This window comes from Callithrix jacchus, chromosome 1 (assembly GCF_049354715.1).
Source record: "Callithrix jacchus isolate 240 chromosome 1, calJac240_pri, whole genome shotgun sequence".
Taxonomy (NCBI): Eukaryota; Metazoa; Chordata; class Mammalia; order Primates; family Cebidae; genus Callithrix; species Callithrix jacchus.
Window position 1 is genome coordinate 211481896 of NC_133502.1, and position 20454 is coordinate 211502349.

General features: G+C 44.8%; 1 protein-coding gene across 50 annotated transcripts in view; it reads left to right on the top strand.

Moving 5' to 3' along the window:
• Positions 1-14251, top strand: part of LOC100896535 (glycoprotein Ib platelet subunit beta) — a 31347-nt gene extending 17096 nt beyond the window's left edge. For 8 of the 50 annotated variants that reach the window (XM_078341855.1, XM_078341838.1, XM_078341880.1 and 5 more), the window contains 3 exons: positions 4433-4479; positions 5149-8136; positions 12841-14251. In XM_078341855.1, coding sequence (XP_078197981.1) covers positions 4433-4479; positions 5149-5238 — 137 coding nt within the window. In that variant the 3' untranslated portion in view covers positions 5239-8136; positions 12841-14251. Of the gene's footprint in view, positions 1-4432; positions 4480-5148; positions 8137-8393; positions 9161-12099 lie in introns of those variants that run through there. The other 42 variants (XM_078341924.1, XM_078341933.1, XM_078341940.1 and 39 more) reach the window with 17 other exon arrangements.
• The last annotated feature ends 6203 nt before the right edge of the window (positions 14252-20454 follow it).

Here is a 20454-nt window from a genome sequence, read left to right on the forward strand (position 1 = left end):
CTCTTGCTACCAGTCACTGGAGTTTATGACTAACTGAGGCCTGATTGATGTTGTCATTCAAAAGATAACATCACTGACCAACTAGCAGCAAGCATATTTCTTAGTAGCAACTTTTTCTTTTTGAAAAATAATGTTGTATTTCCCAGCTAGCATATACACTTGCTAAATATTCTAAACCCCCTGCATTTTCTGTAAACATCCCCTGTTTTTCATTTGGGGCCAGTGACTGTATCAATGTTTTACATATGGTTTTGTTGTTGTTGCTGTTGTTTTTTATAATACAGAGTCTCTTTCTGTCACCAGGCTATAATGCAGTGGTGTGATCTTGGATCACTGCAAGCTCCACTTATGGGGTTCAAGCAATTCTACTCCCTCAGCCTCCCGAGTAGCTGGGACTACAGGCTCACGCCACCACCACGCTCAGCTTTATTGTAGTTTTTAATATAGATGGGGTTTCACCATGTTCGCCTGGATGTTCTTAGTATCTTGACCTCATGGTCTGCCCGCCTCAGTGTTTCAACATGCTGGGATTACAGGTGTTACCCACTGCGCCTAGCCTGCTATCTTGCTTTCTAATGTCACCAAGTGAAAAGACCTTCCCCAGCTGCACTCAGTGTGGTCTGATGCTCATGGCGTTTTGTTTTTTTCTCGTCTCAGACCACCGCGACAGCCCCAAGTCAGCCCTGTAAGTGTTCTTTTCTTTAAAACCGCTTTATTGACACATAGTTGACATGCAGAACCGTTCACTTATTTAACGTGGGTGGTGTGTTTTTACTGTATTTACAGGTTTGTGCAGCCGTCGGCACAATCTAGTTTTAGAATCTTTTCATCACCCCTCAGAGAAACCCCATAGCCATTTGTAGCCACTTCCTATTTTGTCCAAGCTCCACACCCCTGGTTCTAGGCAGCCGCTAATCTACTTTCTGTTTCTCTAGATTTGCCTACTCTGGCAGTTTCTTTTTTAATTTAAATTTGATTTCAGTGTCCAGGATGTGCAGTATGTGCGGGTTTGTTACACAGGTCAAAGTGTGGCATGCTTTGCTGCACCTGTCTACCCTTCACCTAGGTATTAAGCCCCTCATACATTAGCTGTGTATTCTGATGCTCTCCCTCCCGCTTGGCCCCCAGCGGGCCCCCGTGTGTGTTGTTCCTCTCTCTAACATTGTACATATTCTGATACCACTTCTTCCTAATGACAGATCTAAGCGATGAGTCGGGGGATTTTGTTGCTTGCTTTTCTCTGGAGAACCCCTGCTTCAGCTTCCTGATAGGTGTGAGGATCTGGGGCGTGGTGTGAGAAACAGATGGCTTTGTGAAGAACTCGGCTCTGGGACAGGAGAATCTCCATCATGCCCTATTGATGCTACTGTTAATTAGGTTTTTGTTTTTTTCTGAAAACCTTCACACGCAGAGTCAAGGTAGCTGCTTTAGGTCATGATGAAGATCAAGTGGACCACATGATGGTTTGAGGGTTTTTTTTGGAGCATGCGTCTGTGGAAATGCATTGCTTTTCAGTAAGACTTGATTGTCCTGTATGTGTCAGTATTTTTGCAATGGAACAAAAGAATGAAACTGTTTGATTAGGCAATGTCACTTGTTCACCCCAGAAGTGATTTTCTCAGGACCAGATTGTCCTAGACATCTTTAATCTTGAAGCTTCCCAGTGGTGCTGCAGGGGCGCTGCTGTGTGTGTGAGTCAAGGAAAATGTCGGTGTTACCAACACTGAGGTTCTCAGTACTCATGGACAGCTGCTCAGTGGGCTCCATGGGAGAGAGCAATAGAGAGCCTCGTGCTAGACCTGAAGGGGAACATGATCTAGAGGATCAGAGGGGGAAAAAATGAGGACATTTGGGACATTGTTAAAAGAGAATGTCAAGGTTGCAATGTTAGGGGCATCAGTTCAGCATCATCACCAGGGACCAGGCAGGGTATGAGACCCTTTCTGGGGAGGAATGAGTAGGACTTGGCCTTCCTCTGTCGAAAGCTTGGTGTGAACATAACCCTAAATGCGTTGAGAAAGGGGCTTCCTTCCCGACCCATGTCTTCTCCATCTCTGTGTCTCTGCAATGACATCAGAAATTGCTGAGAAGGGCAGAACAGGAATCAGGTTCCCATGAGTCCCAGGCCTGATCTTGGGGCTCATACAGGTACGTTTATATTTTTCACCTATTTGGGAAGTCTCCTGAGGAATGTTTTTTCAGTAGACCCTGTTGGCCAAGGGTCTTCTGACCCAGAAATGCTTTTCAACTGGACAGAGTCCCCCAGCTCTTGGCCTGGGCAGCTGCAGCACTCCCAAGTAGCAGGGCAGGTGGGGAGGGACATGAGTTCCAGTGCAGGGTGGTCTCAGCAAAGGGATGGGGACTGATCCCAGAGTCCAGGTCATTCTTTCAACTCTTCTGTGGATCCATAACATCTCAGTTTCCACTTATATTGGAGATGGTTTAAAATCTTTTATCTCAAAGTCTGAGTCTTCCCACAGGTCAATAGGGGAACCCTGACTCTGGGTGTTTACTAGCAGGGCAGTGATTGTGTCTTCCTCATTTGTCCTTACCCCAGAGCTCAGTCCTGGGAAGGATACATTAGGCTCCATGGATGTTTTAATGAACACACCCCTGGGATGAGCTCTCAGTCACCCCTGGTCTGGGATCTAGTGCAGGTGTGGAAAGGTGTTCTCAGCCTGTCCAGCCTGTTGAGCCCCACACTCATCCTGGAGCCTGCCCAGCTTCTGAGTCAGGGTCCCTGGAGATGAGGGCGAGCTCCTGCGGACAGTGAGACACCCCCACCTTTCTGCTCCTGCTGCTCTGATCTATTCTAGACAGGGTGTGCAGGGCCACGCTCTTCTGCTGGGTGCAAGCTCTGGAATTCTGCTGGAATCCATCTGGACCTGGATATTGTCCTCACTGTTCTATCCCCAGCCCCACACAGTGACTGGCCCTTGTGCAGATGCCCAGGAAGTAACTGTAAATGTGTGGTAGGATCAGAGCAGCAAACAGTTCTGCAAAAAACACCAGGAGAGGGGAGTCAGGTCTTCCTCATGTCTGGATCTCTGGAGCTGTCCCATGTAGCGTGCTTCTCAGTCATATACATGTCTCTCTTTACTTAAATAAACTTAAAGATATACAATGAAATATTTAAAACCTCATCACAACAGCCACCATGCAGTGGCCCAGCAGCCATACAGCAGAGAGCATTTCCATCCCCACAGAATGCCATCTTGCATGTCTGCTGTGAGCCTGGCCCAGGGTCTGACTGTCGGACTCATCTCATTGAAAGCGTGCACATCAAAGTTGGGATCTCAGGGTTGTGGGATTGGAGGTGAGACCTGTCGTGGGCCAGTGGAAGGACAAATGGAAGGTGATTCCTCCAGCTCCTCTTTTTCACTTGAAGGCTGGAAAGTGTGAGCAATGCCTTGTTGAAGACCTCTGGCTCCACAGGGCCTGGAGGGCATCTGAGAACACTAGGAAAGCTCAGGGTGACCTCTTTTCATACAGTGTGACCTCACCTGGAGTAGGAGGGTGGGTGAGTTACTCTCTGAAATAACTTCTTGCTGAGATTTGTGTCTCTAAAGATTGGCCAGTGGACACCATGAGGGAAGCTGCAATAGGACAATTTCTGCAGGTGGAAAACGATACCCTAGACCAGGCGTGGCAGCTCACGCCTGTAGTGCGAACACTTTGGGAGGCTGAGATGGGCGGATCACGAGGTCAAGGGATCAAGACAATCCTGGCCAACATAGCAAAACTCTGTCTCTACTAAAAATTAGCGTGCACCTGTAGTCCCGGCTACTCGGGAGGCTGTGGCAGAATTGCTTGAAACCAGGAGGCGGATGCTGCAGTGAGCCAAGATCCCGCCACTGCACTCCAGCCTGGTGCCTGGTGACAGAGCAAGACTCTGTCTCAAACAAACAAAAAAAATGAAAATGATACCCTAAGAGTATTTCTGGGAGCAGTTGGGTTACACCTGTTGCTTTGGAACCTAGGGGGGGCTGTGAAGCCAGAACAAAAATAAAAAAATAACTGTAGAGGTCTGACCTGTTCCTGTTGTATTTTAATAAGATAGAGATGAGAGGATGTGTGTCCATGTGTTCTGTGGGCAGCGTTTGTCATTCCTTGCTCTGGTATTTAATGATTACTTGTTTCAGGAGACCAGTTTTTCCAGCCTATGTCACAGCAAACATCTAAGCCTTGCTTTTTGATTGGTCAATATCTTAAGGGAATTGGGAATGCGAGAGTATTATTAGGTCTTGGCATTGTCTAAGATGAAGGATATCTGGTGCGACTCCCTCACGGCGCTATTTGAACATAGTTGTTTCTGTGAGATGGTCTCAGAATCTTCAGTCCCACACTCCATATGCCACACGCAGCAAAGCTCCCTGAGTTACTCACAGTCTCCAGCCACCAGGGTACTGAGTTTTACCCTGTCTCCTTCCAGCTCCTTCTGAGGACAGTGAGACATTTACTTCTGTGGATGATTACGAGGTAAGAACCCTTTTTGTCCTCTAAAGAATGCCCTGTCAGGTGGGGATTGGGGAGGGAGAGCATCTGGATAAATAGCTAATGGATGCGGGGCTTAAACCTAGGTGATGGGTTGATACATGCAGCAAAGCAGCATAGCACGTGTTTACCTGTGTAATAAACCTGCACAGTCCTGCACATGCATCCTGGAACTTAAACTTCAAAAGAAAACAAAATGTAAAAAGAATGATTTCTTTCCTGATTTCTTGCCTTTTGTTAATTGTGATAATCTGAGAAGGCACATTATGTAGAACATGTCTAATCCTCTTGGTGGGGGTGGAGTTCAGGGGGAGTGTCTTCCCATCGGATAGGTGATACATTAGAATGTTTCTAAATGACAGCATCCATCATCAACTGTAACGCAGAGGAATTTTCCTCACCAGTTCTCCTCTTTGGTTTAGGCATTGTGTATTTGCCAGTGTCAATCAACTTCATAGATAAATTCTGTGGGAAAAGGGCTTGTCTTTTCCACAGCTGTCCTGTATTCTAGCATGTTTGATTCTTGGCCTTTGCCTCAACCATTGTCTTACAACTAGTTTCCTGAGGTCTTCAAGAGACTAACAGATCTGTGGGGGGGGGGGGGTGAGAGGAATTAATCTGATCCTCATAGCGTCTTCTTTCGTCTAATTGCAGATCTCGTCAGTTTCTGATTGCGGCATGTACCTGGAAGTAGCTCATCTGCTGATTTTAATATATAGAAACCTGACCCTGGGTTCTGGTTAAAGAACATGGGGGCGTCTAATGAGAGCAAATAATTTTGTAAGTGTATAACTCTGATCAGAGGGGCTGTATGAATGCATGTGAACCCCGAGGACCAGCCAGGGGATGTTGTGTGAGCCGACGTGGCTTCAGCTGGAGGAAGAGGAGTGGGTGAGTCACTCTAATGACTTGTCCTGATGTTTTTGTTTCTAAAGACCGGCCTCTGGAGAGGGTCTTCACACTCAGTAAAGACGACCCCCAAGGTAGGGAACTACTTGCCAGGTAGGACCCAATGGGAAAGGGCTCCTAAGAGCCTTCATGTTATCCCCGCTGCTTGAGGGGCTGAAGAAGGGGGTATGAAATCAGGAAAAAATGAAAATGTGTGCAAGGTTTGGTTTGCTCTTTTCAGAGTTTGTTGTCATAAAGGTAGGAACTGTGTCTCTGGGCTGTGAAGGTGCTGTGATCATTAGAGATGGTCTCTGCAGTACACCTGCTCTTTTCTGCCCAGTGAAGCATCAAAACCTTTGGTTTGGATTACTCAGCACTCCTTGGGATTATGCACAAGGGATGTAGCGCTGGGCATTGAGTGTCATCTGTAAGGAAAGGAAGGAATCTGTCAGAACATCTGTCTCACAGGCATTTACTTGAACTTAGAGAAAAAGCTCTGCTGGGGGGAAATTGATAATCACCCTCTGAACTTTTAAGACTTGTTATATATAGCACGTTTATGTTTCTGTCCTGTCTGCGGGTTTAAAGGGATCTCCCAGGGGTGGATGGCAGAGTGAATATTCACTCTGGGCTCACTGGTGCATCTCCAGTCTCCTGGGAAGGCAGAGAAGGAGTCTGACCTTGAGCGCATTTGTAGCCTCCACTTCCCACCCCTACCGCAGATTCTGAGATGAGGCTTCTTTCTCTCCAGTTCTCTAATTTTTGGGGAAACCAAGAGTTCCTTCCCACAGAAGATGGCATCACACTATTTCCTGTCTTCAAAAATTAGGTTTCCATTCTTCCCACAGAATATGGCATCACACTATTTCCTGTCTTCAAAAATTAGGTTTCCATTGTTCTCTAAGTTGATATTTATAAGTTAAGTGCTGGACCTTTTATTCACAGATTGCTAAAAGTTGTGCAGGAAACTCCAGAGGATAAAATGTGCTGACAGCACATGATTCTGTCCACGCTACGGATGACATTTTATTTTTGGAGGATCCTGATTTTACATAGTAAGATGCAAAACTCAGCGGCACCCTCTCTCCAGTCTGGGGCGCTTCATTAGAACTGGGTTCGCTGCTGCCATTTGCTTTTCTTCATGAGACCTTTGAACCACCTAAATATTGCCAGCACCCTCTTGGGACCCTGACGTCTGAGAGGGTGAGATGGCACCAGTGCAGACATCCCTGGTTCCTCCCTGAAATTTCCCTCCTCCTTTAATCTTCCTTAAGGGACCTGCTCTGACTGCTAATGACTTGTTTAGACTCTCCAGCTTTGGACTGTCATACATAGAATAAGTCAATATGTGTTTCTCGGTGTCTGGCTTTTTCGCTCACATTATGATTTGAAATTCATTCAAGTTTGTAAGTGTAACTGTCATTCTTCCATCTCCTTGTTGCGTACCATTCCACTGTAGTCACGTATTACAGTTTATCCACTCTACTGTTGATTGACATAGAATTTTCTTCTTTTGTTTTTAAATAATTATGCCTGTTATAACATAAGTAATGTTGCTTTGAGTATTTTTGTCAATGGTTTTGGAATAATACTGGCACTCATTTCTGTGAAGTAGATTGTTAGAAGGGAACATATCTTTTATTGTCATGAATAGTGCCAAATACTTTTCAAAATGGTGATGCTAATTCATGCTCCTGTAGCAGCACATGTGAGGAGACATTTCTCCAAATCCTTGTGAACTCTGTTTTTTCTTTCCCTAAAAATTTCATCACTGAGGTTAGTCTTTCATTTGTATAGCATCTTACTTAAAATTTTTAAGCAAAAATTTTGTTTTAATCTAATGATGCTGGCCAGTAGGTTTGTGTACGCCCGTCTGACCCCAGCCATGTAAGTAGTCATTGATCAAAATGTCACTGTGCCACATGACTAAGTTATTAAAATGGAAAGGGTAACTGACACACATCTGAGTCATGGATACTACGCAGTCACATCTCTGTGTTGCCTCCTTGAAGCATCACAGTCACTCTGAGGCATAATTAGTTTGGTTCTATTCATTACACAGATGAGGAATGTGAGTCTCGGGTAAGTAAATTATTCATGAGACACGCCCACAGCTGGATCTCTAACACCGAAGGCTAATCTATGAACTAACGTGCTGCACTGCCTGTCATGGAGAAGTAGACTTGCCGTAAAGTGAAGTTTGCTTCCGCAGCTGGGCGTGTGAGCCCAGTGGGGTTGCTGTGACCCATTGCTTTATGGGTTTGAGATTGGTGTTGCAGAAACCCAGATGGAGAAGCTCTTTGGCTGAGGGAGTGAAAACTTACTGAAAGGATAGATGAGTGCGTTGGAAGGATCACGCTTCCATAGAGCATGTTGTTGAGCCTCTTGGAATAAGAACAGATAAAATCAGAGTCACCCTGTCCTCAGTTGTACCATTCAGTAAGCATCAGCATGCCATGAAGTGTGCTCCCTGTTGTGTTGCAGGGACATAAAATCTATCCCAGGCCTCTGTGGCCGCCCATTCTGTCCCATCCAGTGAAGCTCTGTTCTGTTCATTGGTCTACATCTCGGTTTCGGTATTAGTACCATGCCGTTTTGATTACTGTAGCAGTTGACTATGTTTCTGATCAGGTTTTCAGTACTCATTGAGAGAAGCAGAACCTCGTGCAAACAATCCACAGCACGCCGTGCCCTCATACTGCTTTGTTTCTGTGTTGCAGGTAGTGCCAGTGTTGCATCTGAAGTATGACTCTGGTATGTATTCTGGAATTATTGTCAAGAAAACAAAGCTGGTTTCTATGTGCAGTGCCACCCTGATTCTGGGATTGTGATAGGAATAAGCATAGTGAAAGTGTTCTTTAAAAACCTGAGTTTTCCAGGGAAAAATCATGGCCAAATTTTGAGGCAGCAGCTGTGCTCCCTTCTGGGTGGCACTGAGTTGGGTCCTTGAGGATTGGCGGTGTCTTGTGTGAGGCTGCATCATGTGTGTGAATGTGTGTGCTTCTGTGCAGGCGAGGCCGAGTGTTTTCTCAGGAGAGATTTCCCATTTACACAGCCCAGTCACCAGTGTCCACTTCTAAAAAATAAAATCCAGACGATCGATCCAAGATGGCCGACCACTAACAGCTCAGGATTGTAGCTCCCAGTGAAAGCCCAGAGAACGAGACAACGCCACACTTTTAGACAAATTTTCGTCACTCACCGATCAGCTGATTCCCAGTGGAGGAGCCCCACGGGTCGCCAGCGCGACTCTTGTGGCCGCTGCAGTGGTTTTGCCGGCGTCTCGGCGCAGCAGCTCTTCATGCAGAGCCAACGGGACTGCTTCCCCTACTGACTAGAGTTTGGAGCTCCGGGAAGTCAGAGCCGCTTGTTGCGGACTCAAGAGGGAAGCCAGACCAGAGATTCCCGGGCAGAAGAGCACCATCAGTCTTACCGCTGCTATTTAGGCTGCCACAGTGGGTTGCTCGGATCCCAACACTGGGAATCAATAAGTCAGACGTCGACTCAGAAAACTAATTAGAAAGGTGGTTCATCTACAATGAAGGGAAAGAAACAGCCTAAGAAGGCCGAGTATACTCAAGGTCAGAACCCATCAGCAACAGAACAAGCCCTGATGGAAAAGGACTCATCAGCAACCGAACAAGCCCTGATGGAAAAGGACTTATCAGTAACGGAACAAGCCCTGATGGAAAAGGACTGTGTTCCATTATCTGAAGTAGGCTTTAAAAGGTGGATGATAAGAAACTTCTGGGAGTTAAAGGAACTCGTTCTAACCCAATGTAAAGAAAGAACTTGGAAAAAAGGTTAGATGAAATGTTGAAAATAGACAATATAGAGAGGAATACAAATGAACTTATGGAGTTGAAAAATACAACACGAGAACTTAGTGAAATATGTACAAGCTTAAACAGCCGAATGGATCAAGCAGAAGAAAGGGTATCAGAGGTCGAAGATCAACTTAATGAAACAAAACAAGACAAGAATAGAGAAAAAAGGATAAAAAGGAATGAGCAAAGTCTCCAAGCAATATGGGACTATGTGAAAAGACCTAATATACGCTTGATTGGTGTACCTGAATGTGACGGAGAGAATGAATTCAAGCAGGAAATTACTCTCCAGGACATTATCCAGGAAAATTTTCCTAATTTAGCAAAGCAGGACACTATTCAACCCCAGGCAATACAGAGAACACCACAAAGATATTTCTCAAGAAGACCAACCCCAAGGCACATAATCGTTAGATTCACCAAGATCGAAACGAAGGAGAAAATATTAAGGGCAGCCAGAGAGAAAGATCAAGTTACCCATAAAGGTAAGCCTATTAGGCTTACAGCAGATCTCAACGGAAACCCCACAAGCTAGAAGAGTGGGGGCCAATATTCAATATACTTAATCAACAGAACTTTCAGCCCAGAATTTCATATCCTGCCAATTTAAGCTTTACATTTGAAGGAAAAATAAAATTTTTTAGGAACAAGCAAGTACTCAGAGATTTTATTACCACCAGGCCTGCTTTACAAGAACTTCTAAAAGAAGCACTATACACAGAAAGGAACAACCAGTATGACCCTTTCTAAAAATACACCAAAAAGTAAAGAGCATTAACATAAGAATTTTTATCAACGAAAGGACAAAATAGCCAGTTAATATCAAAAGGCAGCAACCCTGAATTTAAATCGACCAAATCTCCCAGTCAAAAGATACAGACAAAATCTAACAGTATATCCAAAGATATACATAGACTCAAAATAAAGGGTTGGAAAAAAAAACGTACCAACCAAATGGAGAGCAAAAATAAATAAAAAGCAGGAGTTGCAATTTTCACATTTGACAAAGTAGATTTCAAAGCTACAAGGATACAAGGGTAAAAGGATTAATGTAATAATAAGAGATCTTAACACCCAGATACATAAGACCCATAATGAGATTTAGATTCAACGAGACAGAAAATTGATAACGATATCCGGGACTGGAACTAAGATCCAGAACAAATAAACTCAATAGGGCTCTCCATTTTAAACACACAAAATATACATTATCCACAAAATCTAATGATATATCTAAAGATATACAAAGACTCAAAATAAGGGGATGGAAAAAAACTCACCAACCAAATGGAGAGCAAAAATAAATAAAAAGCAGGAGTTGCAATTCTCACACTTAATAGATTTCAAAGCCACAAGGATGCAAGGGTAAAAGGATTAATGCAACAATAAGAGATCTTAACACCCAGATACATAAGACACATAATGAGATTTAGATTCAACGAGACAACAAATTGATAACGATATCCAGGACTTGAACTCAGAGCCAGAACAAATAAACACAATAGAGGTCTCCATTTTAAACACATAAAATATGCATTAACCACTTTAAACACTCAAAATATTGATCAGCCATTATTGAAACCCATTTTAGGAATGAAGTAATATTCCTTTTTCCCTCTTTTTTCTTTTCCCCTTCTTAAAAAAAAAAATAAAATAAAATCCAGCCCCACTCTACTCTGTACAGTGACTCCTCCCCCCTCACCAGAGCCATCCCTGGATCTGGTTTATTATCCTCACTGCTCAGGTGGAGAACCTGAAGGGCCAAGGGGTGGCCCCAGCTCCCGAGTTCCTGAATGAAAAAGTGAAAACAAACCCAGTGGTGTGGGCCTGTGCCGACACTGGCAACTACTGGCATGCTGTTAGTCACGGGGTGTTTGCCACCACGCAGGGAGTCCAGCATTTGTGTAGAAGCCCTAAGGAGGTCCCAGACACTGCCTGCCCATCGTTATAAAGTGGCCTCCATGGTCAAACGACCCAGGGCAGTTACAGGCACATCTCCCCACAGACCGGCATAGTCATCAGTGTGAAAAGCACAAGGATCCCAGGTGTTTGGGTCAGCTCACAGATCCCAGGTGTTTGGGTCGGCTCACAGATCCCAGGTGTTCGGGTCGGCTCACAGATCCCAGGTGTTCGGGTCGGCTCACAGATCCCAGGTGTTCGGGTCGGCTCACAGATCCCAGGTGTTCGGGTCAGCTCACAGATCCCAGGTGTTCGGGTCGGCTCACAGATTCTTTTTGTTTGGGGAACCTGTGCAGGATGAGCAGGTTCGGTACATGCATAAACATGGGTCACGAGCGTTTGTTGTACAGGTTATTTCATCATCCACGTATTCAGCCTCATATCAGTTATTTTCCTGATCCTTTCCTCCTCCCACCGTCCACCCTCCGGTAGGCCCCAAGCTCACAAATTCTAAGAGGCGTGGGGGACCACACGGGCCAGGGTGGCCCACTTCAGTTGTGAAGTTAATTTGCTCAGCAGCTGGCCAATGCACATAAGGATCCATGATGTCTTTTAGTAGATGTAGTAATATCTTCCCAAGCCCTAAAATGCTCAAACCCAGCCAGGTGAAAATGGTGAGGGGAGGGACAGGTAGGAACTCTGTGCAGCATGTGGTTGGTAGCCTGGTTTCCACCCCCTCGTGGCAACTCTGTTGTGCATGTGGGTTAAAGACCCTCAGTCTCAACCCAAGCCTCCCCGATGAGGACTCTCACTATTGGCTGACTGTGGCGTACAGCCACCAGCCCAAGTGAAACAAAACGTTGCTTTAAAGCAAGTTATGTATTCATAATGTCCGCTCACTGTTTTGTAATCTCTGCTCTCTCTGTGGTTGTCTTTCTGTTAATTTCTGATATTCATTTTGTGATTTCCCTTTTTTCTTGATAAATCTCAGTAATGACTTATGTATTAGACTTTTCTGGAAAACAACTGTTGGCTTTCATCCACGGCTGGGTCATCATCCAGGACTGAGTCATCATCCATGGCTGGGGCATCATCCACAACTGGTTCATCATCCACAGCTGAGTCATCATTCACAGCTGGGGCATCATCCACAGCTGAGTCATCATCCATGGCTGGGGCATCATCTACTGCTGGGGGCATCATCCACAATTGGTTCATCATCCACAGCTGAGTCATCATCCACAGCTGGGGCATCCACAGCTGAGTCATCATCCACAGCTGGGGCATCATCCACTGCTGGGGGCATCATCCACTGTGGGGGCATCATCCACTGTGGGGGCATCATCTGCTGAGGGCATCATCCACTGCTGGGGGCATGCACTGTGGGGGCATCATCCACTGCTGGGACTTCACGGCGGGGGCATCATCCACTGCTGGAACTTCATCCACGGCAGGGGCATCATCCACTGCTGGAACTTCCTTCACGGCCGGGGCATCACCCACTTCTGGGACTTCATTCATGGCCGGGGCAACATCCACTGCTAGGGACATCATCCACTGCTGGGACTTCATCCATGGCTGTTTTGCTCAATCTGTATCTGAGCCACAGATCCAGATTATTAAACAATAATTTGAGTTCCACTTTTACAGTTTTTGTTTCAAAAGTTATTAATAATTGAATGAAATAACTAAACCAGAATTTTCCCCTTTTAATTATTTCTTTTCTATATAGAAAGAGTTGTTTTAAGAAAACAGATGCCGATAGAGATCGATCCAAGATGGCCGACCACTAACAGCTCAGGATTGTAGCTCCCAGTGAAAGCCCAGAGAATGAGACGACACCACACTTTTAGACAAATTTTCGTCACTCACCGATCAGCCGATTCGCAGTGGAGGAGCCCCACGGGTTGCCAGCGCGACTCTTGTGGCAGCTGCAGCGGTTTTGCCGGCGTCTCGGCGCAGCAGCTCTTCATGCAGAGCCAACGGGACTGCTTCCCCTACTGACTGGAGTTTGGAGCTCCGCTTGTTGCGGACTTGAGGGAAGCCAGACCAGAGATTCCCGGGCAGAAGAGCACCATCAGTCTTACCGCTGCTATTTAGGCTGCCACAGTGGGTTGCTCGGATCCCAACACTGGGAATCAATAAGTCAGACGTCGACTCAGAAAACTAATTAGAAAGGCGGTTCATCTACAATGAAGGGAAAAAAACAGCCTAAGAAGGCCGAGTATACTCAAAATCAGAACCCATCAGCAACAGAACAAGCCCTGATGGAAAAGGACTCATCAGCAACCGAACAAGCCCTGATGGAAAAGGACTCATCAGTAACGGAACAAGCCCTGATGGAAAAGGACTGTGTTCCATTATCTGAAGTAGGCTTTAAAAGGTGGATGATAAGAAACTTCTGGGAGTTAAAGGAACTCGTTCTAACCCAATGTAAAGAAACTAAGAACTTGGAAAAAAGGTTAGATGAAATGTTGAAAAGAATAGACAATATAGAGAGGAATACAAATGAACTTATGGAGTTGAAAAATACAACACGAGAACTTAGTGAAATATGTACAAGCTTAAACAGCCGAATGGATCAAGCAGAAGAAAGGGTATCAGAGGTCGAAGATCAACTTAATGAAACAAAACAACAAGACAAGAATAGAGAAAAAAGGATAAAAAGGAATGAGCAAAGTCTCCAAGCAATATGGGACTATGTGAAAAGACCTAATATACGCTTGATTGGTGTACCTGAATGTGACGGAGAGAATGAATTCAAGCAGGAAAATACTCTCCAGGACATTATCCAGGAAAATTTTCCTAATTTAGCAAAGCAGGACACTATTCAACCCCAGGCAATACAGAGAACACCACAAAGATATTCCTCAAGAAGACCAACCCCAAGGCACATAATCGTTAGATTCACCAAGATCGAAACGAAGGAGAAAATATTAAGGGCAGCCAGAGAGAAAGATCAAGTTACCCATAAAGGTAAGCCTATTAGGTTTACAGCAGATCTCTCAATGGAAACCCTACAAGCTAGAAGAGTGGGGGCCAATATTCAATATACTTAATCAACAGAACTTTCAGCCCAGAATTTCATATCCTGCCAATTTAAGCTTTACATTTGAAGGAAAAATAAAATTTTTTAGGAACAAGCAAGTACTCAGAGATTTTATTACCACCAGGCCTGCTTTACAAGAACTTCTAAAAGAAGCATTATACACAGAAAGGAACAACCAGTATGACCCTTTCTAAAAATACACCAAAAAGTAAAGAGCATTAACATAAAGAAGAATTTTTATCAACAAAAGGACAAAATAGCCAGTTAATATCAAACGGCAGGAACCCTAAATTTAAATCGACCAAATCTCCCAATCAAAAGATACAGACAAAATCTAACGGTATATCCAAAGATATACATAGACTCAAAATAAAGGGTTGGAAAAAAAACGTACCAACCAAATGGAGAGCAAAAATAAATAAATAAAAAGCAGGAGTTGCAATTTTCACATTTGACAAAATAGATTTCAAAGCTACAAGAATAAAAGGATTAATGTAATAATAAGAGATCTTAACACCCAGATACATAAGACCCATAATGAGATTTAGATTCAACGAGACAGAAAATTGAAAACGATACCCGGGACTGGAACTAAGATCCAGAACAAATAAACTCAATAGGGCTCTCCATTTTAAACACACAAAATATACATTATCCACAAAATCTAACGATATATCTAAAGATATACAAAGACTCAAAACAAGGGGATGGAAAAAAAACTCACCAACCAAATGGAGAGCAAAAATAAATAAATAAAAAGCAGGAGTTGCAATTCTCACACTTAATAAAATAGATTTCAAAGCTACAAGGATGCAAGGGTAAAAGGATTAATGCAACAGTAAGAGATCTTAACACCCAGATACATAAGACACATAATGAGATTTAGATTCAATGAGACAACAAATTGATATCCAGGACTTGAACTCAGAGCCAGAACAAATAAACACAATAGAGGTCTCCATTTTAAACACATAAAATACGCATTAACCACTTTAAACACTCAAAATATTGATCGGCCATTATTGAAACCCATTTTAGGAATGAAGTAATATTCCTTTTTCCCTCTTTTTCTTTTTTTCCCCTTCTTCTTCTAAAAAAAAAAAAGAAAGAAAGAAAACAGATGCCTCTGTCTGTGTTTGTGAACAGGAGTGTTGGGTCTAATGTCTTTCTCTGGTAGCTCTGCGGGAAGATTGCCCACCTCACCCTTGCTTTCTTCGGGTTCTAGAGGCTTCCATTTAAAGGAGCTTCTCTCCCCACTCTGCCTCACCCGACACCAGCTCTCCTGTTCCCACTGGCTTTCCTCCACCTCCACCTCATTGCATTCAAGACTGGAAAAGAGTCAAAAATTATAACAAGGTGGGAGTGGGGTGATCCAGAAATCCCTGCTATAATATTTTTAAAGGAATCTACTGGAAACTGTTTCAAATAAAGCCCTCCCTTACTTAGCACTAGAATATCAAGCCGTTCATTTTTTAGCGGAACTTTGAGATATAATTCAAATGTTTTTTATATGAACATGTGTATGTGTATATATACAGCTATATACATGTGTGTGTATGTATATATACACATGGTTGTATATCTATGCACATAGATAGTTGTTTTAGGACAGAAAAATACTGATCTTGAGAAAAAAGCATTGGTCTCCATAAGTATTGAAGCTATCTGGCCTAGCAAAAGTCCCCTTTAAGAAAATGCCTTACAAAGCACAGTGACAGAAAATGCTCATAGCCTGTATATGTGAAGAACGTGTCACGTTGGCCCCAGCTGTCAGCATTGCCAGTGTTGCTGCTGTCAGTGCAGACAGCTGTGGCATTTGTTCAGAACCTTTGGATGCTGAGGGTGGCTGAGCCGGCCCTGCCTGGGCCACAGACCCTAAATTGGACAGGGGAGGGACTGTGGGTCAGAATCAGCATAGTGAGGAGGGCGGGTGTGTGGAGCAGAGCCGACTGTGGATCCCTGTTCCCAGGTGAGGTGCCCCCTCCTCTGTACAGTGAGTGAGGAGGGTAGAGAGTAGCCCTGGGGATGGTTCAGATGCCACTCCGCTTCCTGACACTCTGCTGTGGAGCCTCAGCTTTCCGAAGGCACCTTACATCTCGCAAAACCTTTACGGGAGCAGAGCCACTGCATTTAAGTAAGAGCTGTGACCTGCCTGTTCCTGGGCCCCTCTGCCCTGAGTTCTCACAGCTGACCCGGTGGGGTGAAGGTGTGCCTTAGCAGGTCAGTGTTGCCACCCAAATCTACCCAGTGGGCACCCTGATGACCAAACTCCCATGGAGGCTCTGAGTCATTTTCCAGCTGGGAGAGGCCATGTCAGGAGTGTCCCTCACTGCCGTCAGACCCCAGAGCCTTCCTGCCTCTGACACACCGGGGAATCTCAGGTGGAGAGCCTTGGCTGTCCTGATCCTCCTTTCTGAAGCTGCTCATGATTTCAGAGAGGGGCCAGGGCAGCCGGGAATCCTAAATAAAGGGGGCGTGGGTTGAAGGGAGGTCACTTGTTCCTGCCAGCTGTGCCAGCAGAGCATGTGTGGCACTTTCTATCTGTCGGTGTTTCCTGGGACCCAGAAGCACAGAGTTTACTCACACTGTTAACACTCATCATCAGCCACCTAAAGGCCTCTTTTTCATATTTTTCTTTATCACCATTTTTTTTTTTTTTTTTTTTTTTTTTTTTTTTGAGACAGAGTTTCGCTCTTGTTACCCAGGCTGGAGTGCAATGGCGTGACCTCGGCTCACCGCAACCTCCGCCTCCTGGGTTCAAGCAATTCTCCCGCCTCAGCTTTTTAAGTAGCTGGGATTACAGGCACGTGCCACCATGCCCAGCTAATTTTTTGTATTTTTAGTAGAGACAGGGTTTCACCATGTTGACCAGGATGGTCTCGATCTCTTGACCTCATGATCCACCTGCCTTGGCTTCCCAAAGTGCTGGGATTACAGGCTTGAACCACAATACCCGGCCTGTGTCACCATTTCAAATCATGTTTTCCTGCATCTCTTAGTCACCAACTCAAGTGTAAATCATGCGGTTCCACTCCAACTTCCAAATCATCTCTACAGATACTTAAAGAATTCATAGTGTGTTTCTATTTCTTAAGCAAATAATTTTTCCTCTTTAGGGCTCATCGTGTTTATTTTTTATTTTTTCTAAGATTTAAACTCAGACTTAAACACTTAGTTTCATCCATTTGCATATGAACCATTTCTGTTACTTCCAACGGGTCAGCACTGTGTAAACTACATTTTCATTTAAACCCTGCGCTGAGCAGCCAGGTTGTTGCTGATACCACATGACCAGTGATGACTTCCTCCTGCGCGTTTCCCTCCATATCTGAACCACAGTGGACTAGCCGCATGGAGGGTGCACACTTAATGTTACTATGTGCTGAGGGACTTCCTGCCGGATGGCTGAGCTTGTAAATAGCCCTGTTGTGAGTAAGAGCTTCTGAAGCTCCACAGCCTGACTGGAAATTTATTTTTATTTTTTAAATTGCAACGTTAGTTGTCTGCTCAACACTCATGGGTTTCATGCCTCACTCAGAAGTAACTGCACAATTCTAGGGCATCCACAGGAACCTATAGGTTTTGCTTGCCCCTGCCCCTGGCTGGCTGATCTCCAAACCCTCTCCCTGGCTTCCTGCTGAGGGGGCTCTGGCTGCTCCTGCCACTCCTATCCTGCTCCCCCCAAGCCCTTTTGCTTTGCTCTCTGCTCTTCCAGGCAGCTCCTCCCACACAGACGTGCTGGGCTCCACAGGGGTTTCTTTCAACTCAGGTGGATCAGAACATGTGTTCATGTGACTTTTATTCACTCACATTTTGCCTTCTCTTAATTGCTTTGCTGTGATATTTGTCCATTTTTAGTGACATTTCCATTTTATGTTTTTTTCTATTTTTTTTCCTGAAATCTAGATTGTCCTTGCTAATATCTTTCCATTGTTCCATATCCCTCTGCAATTTTGCCTGTTGGATCCTTCTTCTAACAAAGCACCTTAAATAGCCATTCAGGAGCTCATAATGGTGTGTGACTTATCAAAATCCTAGAAACCTCAGCAAGTTCAGCACATGAAAATGCGCTCACTCCCAAGTCATTAGCAGAGAACACATTGAAACTAGTTTCTCGCTCTTACACCCACCAGAATAGGCACGTTATCAGAGACAAGAATGCAAAGGGTGGTGAGGATGTGGAGGAGCTTGAACTGTCGTGTTACTCTGGGAACATACTTAGTTTCAACCATTTTGATAAATGGCTTTCTAGTGTGTACCACAGTCATCAGCATCTGTGACCCTACAGTCCCACTCCTGCCACCTATGTCCAGGAGACGTGTATGAGCCAAGGATGTTGGTGTCCACCTGGGGGACTTTACAGAAGCCTTGTTTCACGCAACCATCATGGGAAACAGCAGAGACAAAGTAAAAAACACAGAGGCGTGAACTAGTTGTGCCAACTTTCTACAATGTTACATACTGACCCAGCAGTACAAAATGACAGATGTTTCATCACGTGGAACATGGGTGAAATTCACATATTCACATATAATTTTCAATCAGAAACAAAAGAGTATATACTGTAGGTTTGCATTTATATGATGTTTAAAAATACATTTAAAATGTGTTGATCATGATCAGAGTAGGTATGACCTGGGGTTACTGCCTGGAAATTAGCTGCAGAGGGACCGGCAGGGGGCTTACATCTGGGTGGTGTAACGGTGTTTGTAGGAAGGCAGCAGCCTGCGCATGTCACATGTGTGCACTGCGCCACGGGTAAAACAACCGTCACCTAAAAACGAATGCAAATCATATCTTTCCATCATGCAAACGTCCATTTTTATTGTCTCCCTGTGAGTCTATCTATATTTTAAGTAGAAGTAACTTCAATTTTTGTATGTACAAGAACACACTCACACTGCTCTCTTTTAACTGGGAAAATCATGATAGCAAATTCTATAAAAGACATGATAAGCTGGGCGCGGTGGCTCAAGCCTGTAATCCCAGCACTTTGGGAGGCCGAGGCGGGTGGATCACGAGGTCAAGAGATCAAGACCATCCCGGTCAACATGGTGAAACCCCGTCTCTACTAAAAATACAAAAAATTAGCTGGGCATGGTGGCGCGTGCCTGTAATCCCAGCTACTCAGGAGGCTGAGGAAGGAGAATTGCCTGAACCCAGGAGGCGGAGGTTGCCTTGAGCCGAGATCGCGCCATTGCACTCCAGCCTGGGTAACAAGAGCGAAACTCCGTCTCAAAAAAAAAAAAAAAGACACGACAAGAAAGGCGAATTAAAAGTCAAACTCTTTCAAATACTGTTGCCGACATATCACACAGTACATTAGCAATCTTGATTCTGAGGTTTGCTTTTTTAAATTTTACTTCAAGCTTGGGATACCTGTGCAGAATGTGCAGGTTAGTTACACAGGTATACATGTGCCATGGTGGTTTGCTGCACCTATCAACCTGTCATCTAGGTTTTAAGCCCCACATACATTAAGTATTTGTCCTGCTGCTCTCCCCTTGCCCCCTGCCCCTGACAGCCCCAGTGTGTGATGTTCCCCTCCCATACTCATAAATGAGAACATTCGGTGTTTGGTTTTATGCTCCTGTGTTAGTTTGCTGAGGGTGATGGCTTCCAGCTTTATCTTTGTCCCTGCAAAGGACATGAGCTCTCTTTTTGATGGATGCACAGTATTCCATGGTGTTTGTGTGCCACATTTTGGTTTTGTAAAGGAAAGACTGGGGTTTTGATATGGATATAAATGTGGTGGGATGAGGACAGGATCCCTACTGTTTAGGGTGCTGCTGGGGAGAGTGGTGAGAAGAGACAGAGCCCTCAGGTTAGAGGAATGGACATTTGGTTAGACATAGGGCCTGGGTGGTCCTCAGGGACAGTCCTGGGGTGGGGTCTCCAGGCTGTAGCTGTGGAAGCTTCCCTCTAAGAGAATGGACTCTGTGCATTGTCCCTGCAGGGCTCGGGATGAAATAGGAGTCTGAAGATGCTGACCTTTGGTTTGGAAGAAATGAACAGGAAGAAAGGTCCACTGTGCTGGTGCAGCCACTGCCCATCCTCAGCCAGGCCTTAGTCCAGCTGCACAGACAGTGGCTCAGATCAATAGTAAAGTGGGAAGCTTTATAAACTGAGTTCATCAAGCCACAGACACTCCAGCCCAGGTGCCCCTTATCAGATAAGGGCATTAGCTGCTCACCCAGGGTTGGCCACGTGGAGGGAAGCGAAGCAGTCATGTGACAGTTTAGAATGTTGCTTTCTAATACAGTTAGGTGTCATCCAGTGGTGTGTGACTCACATCTG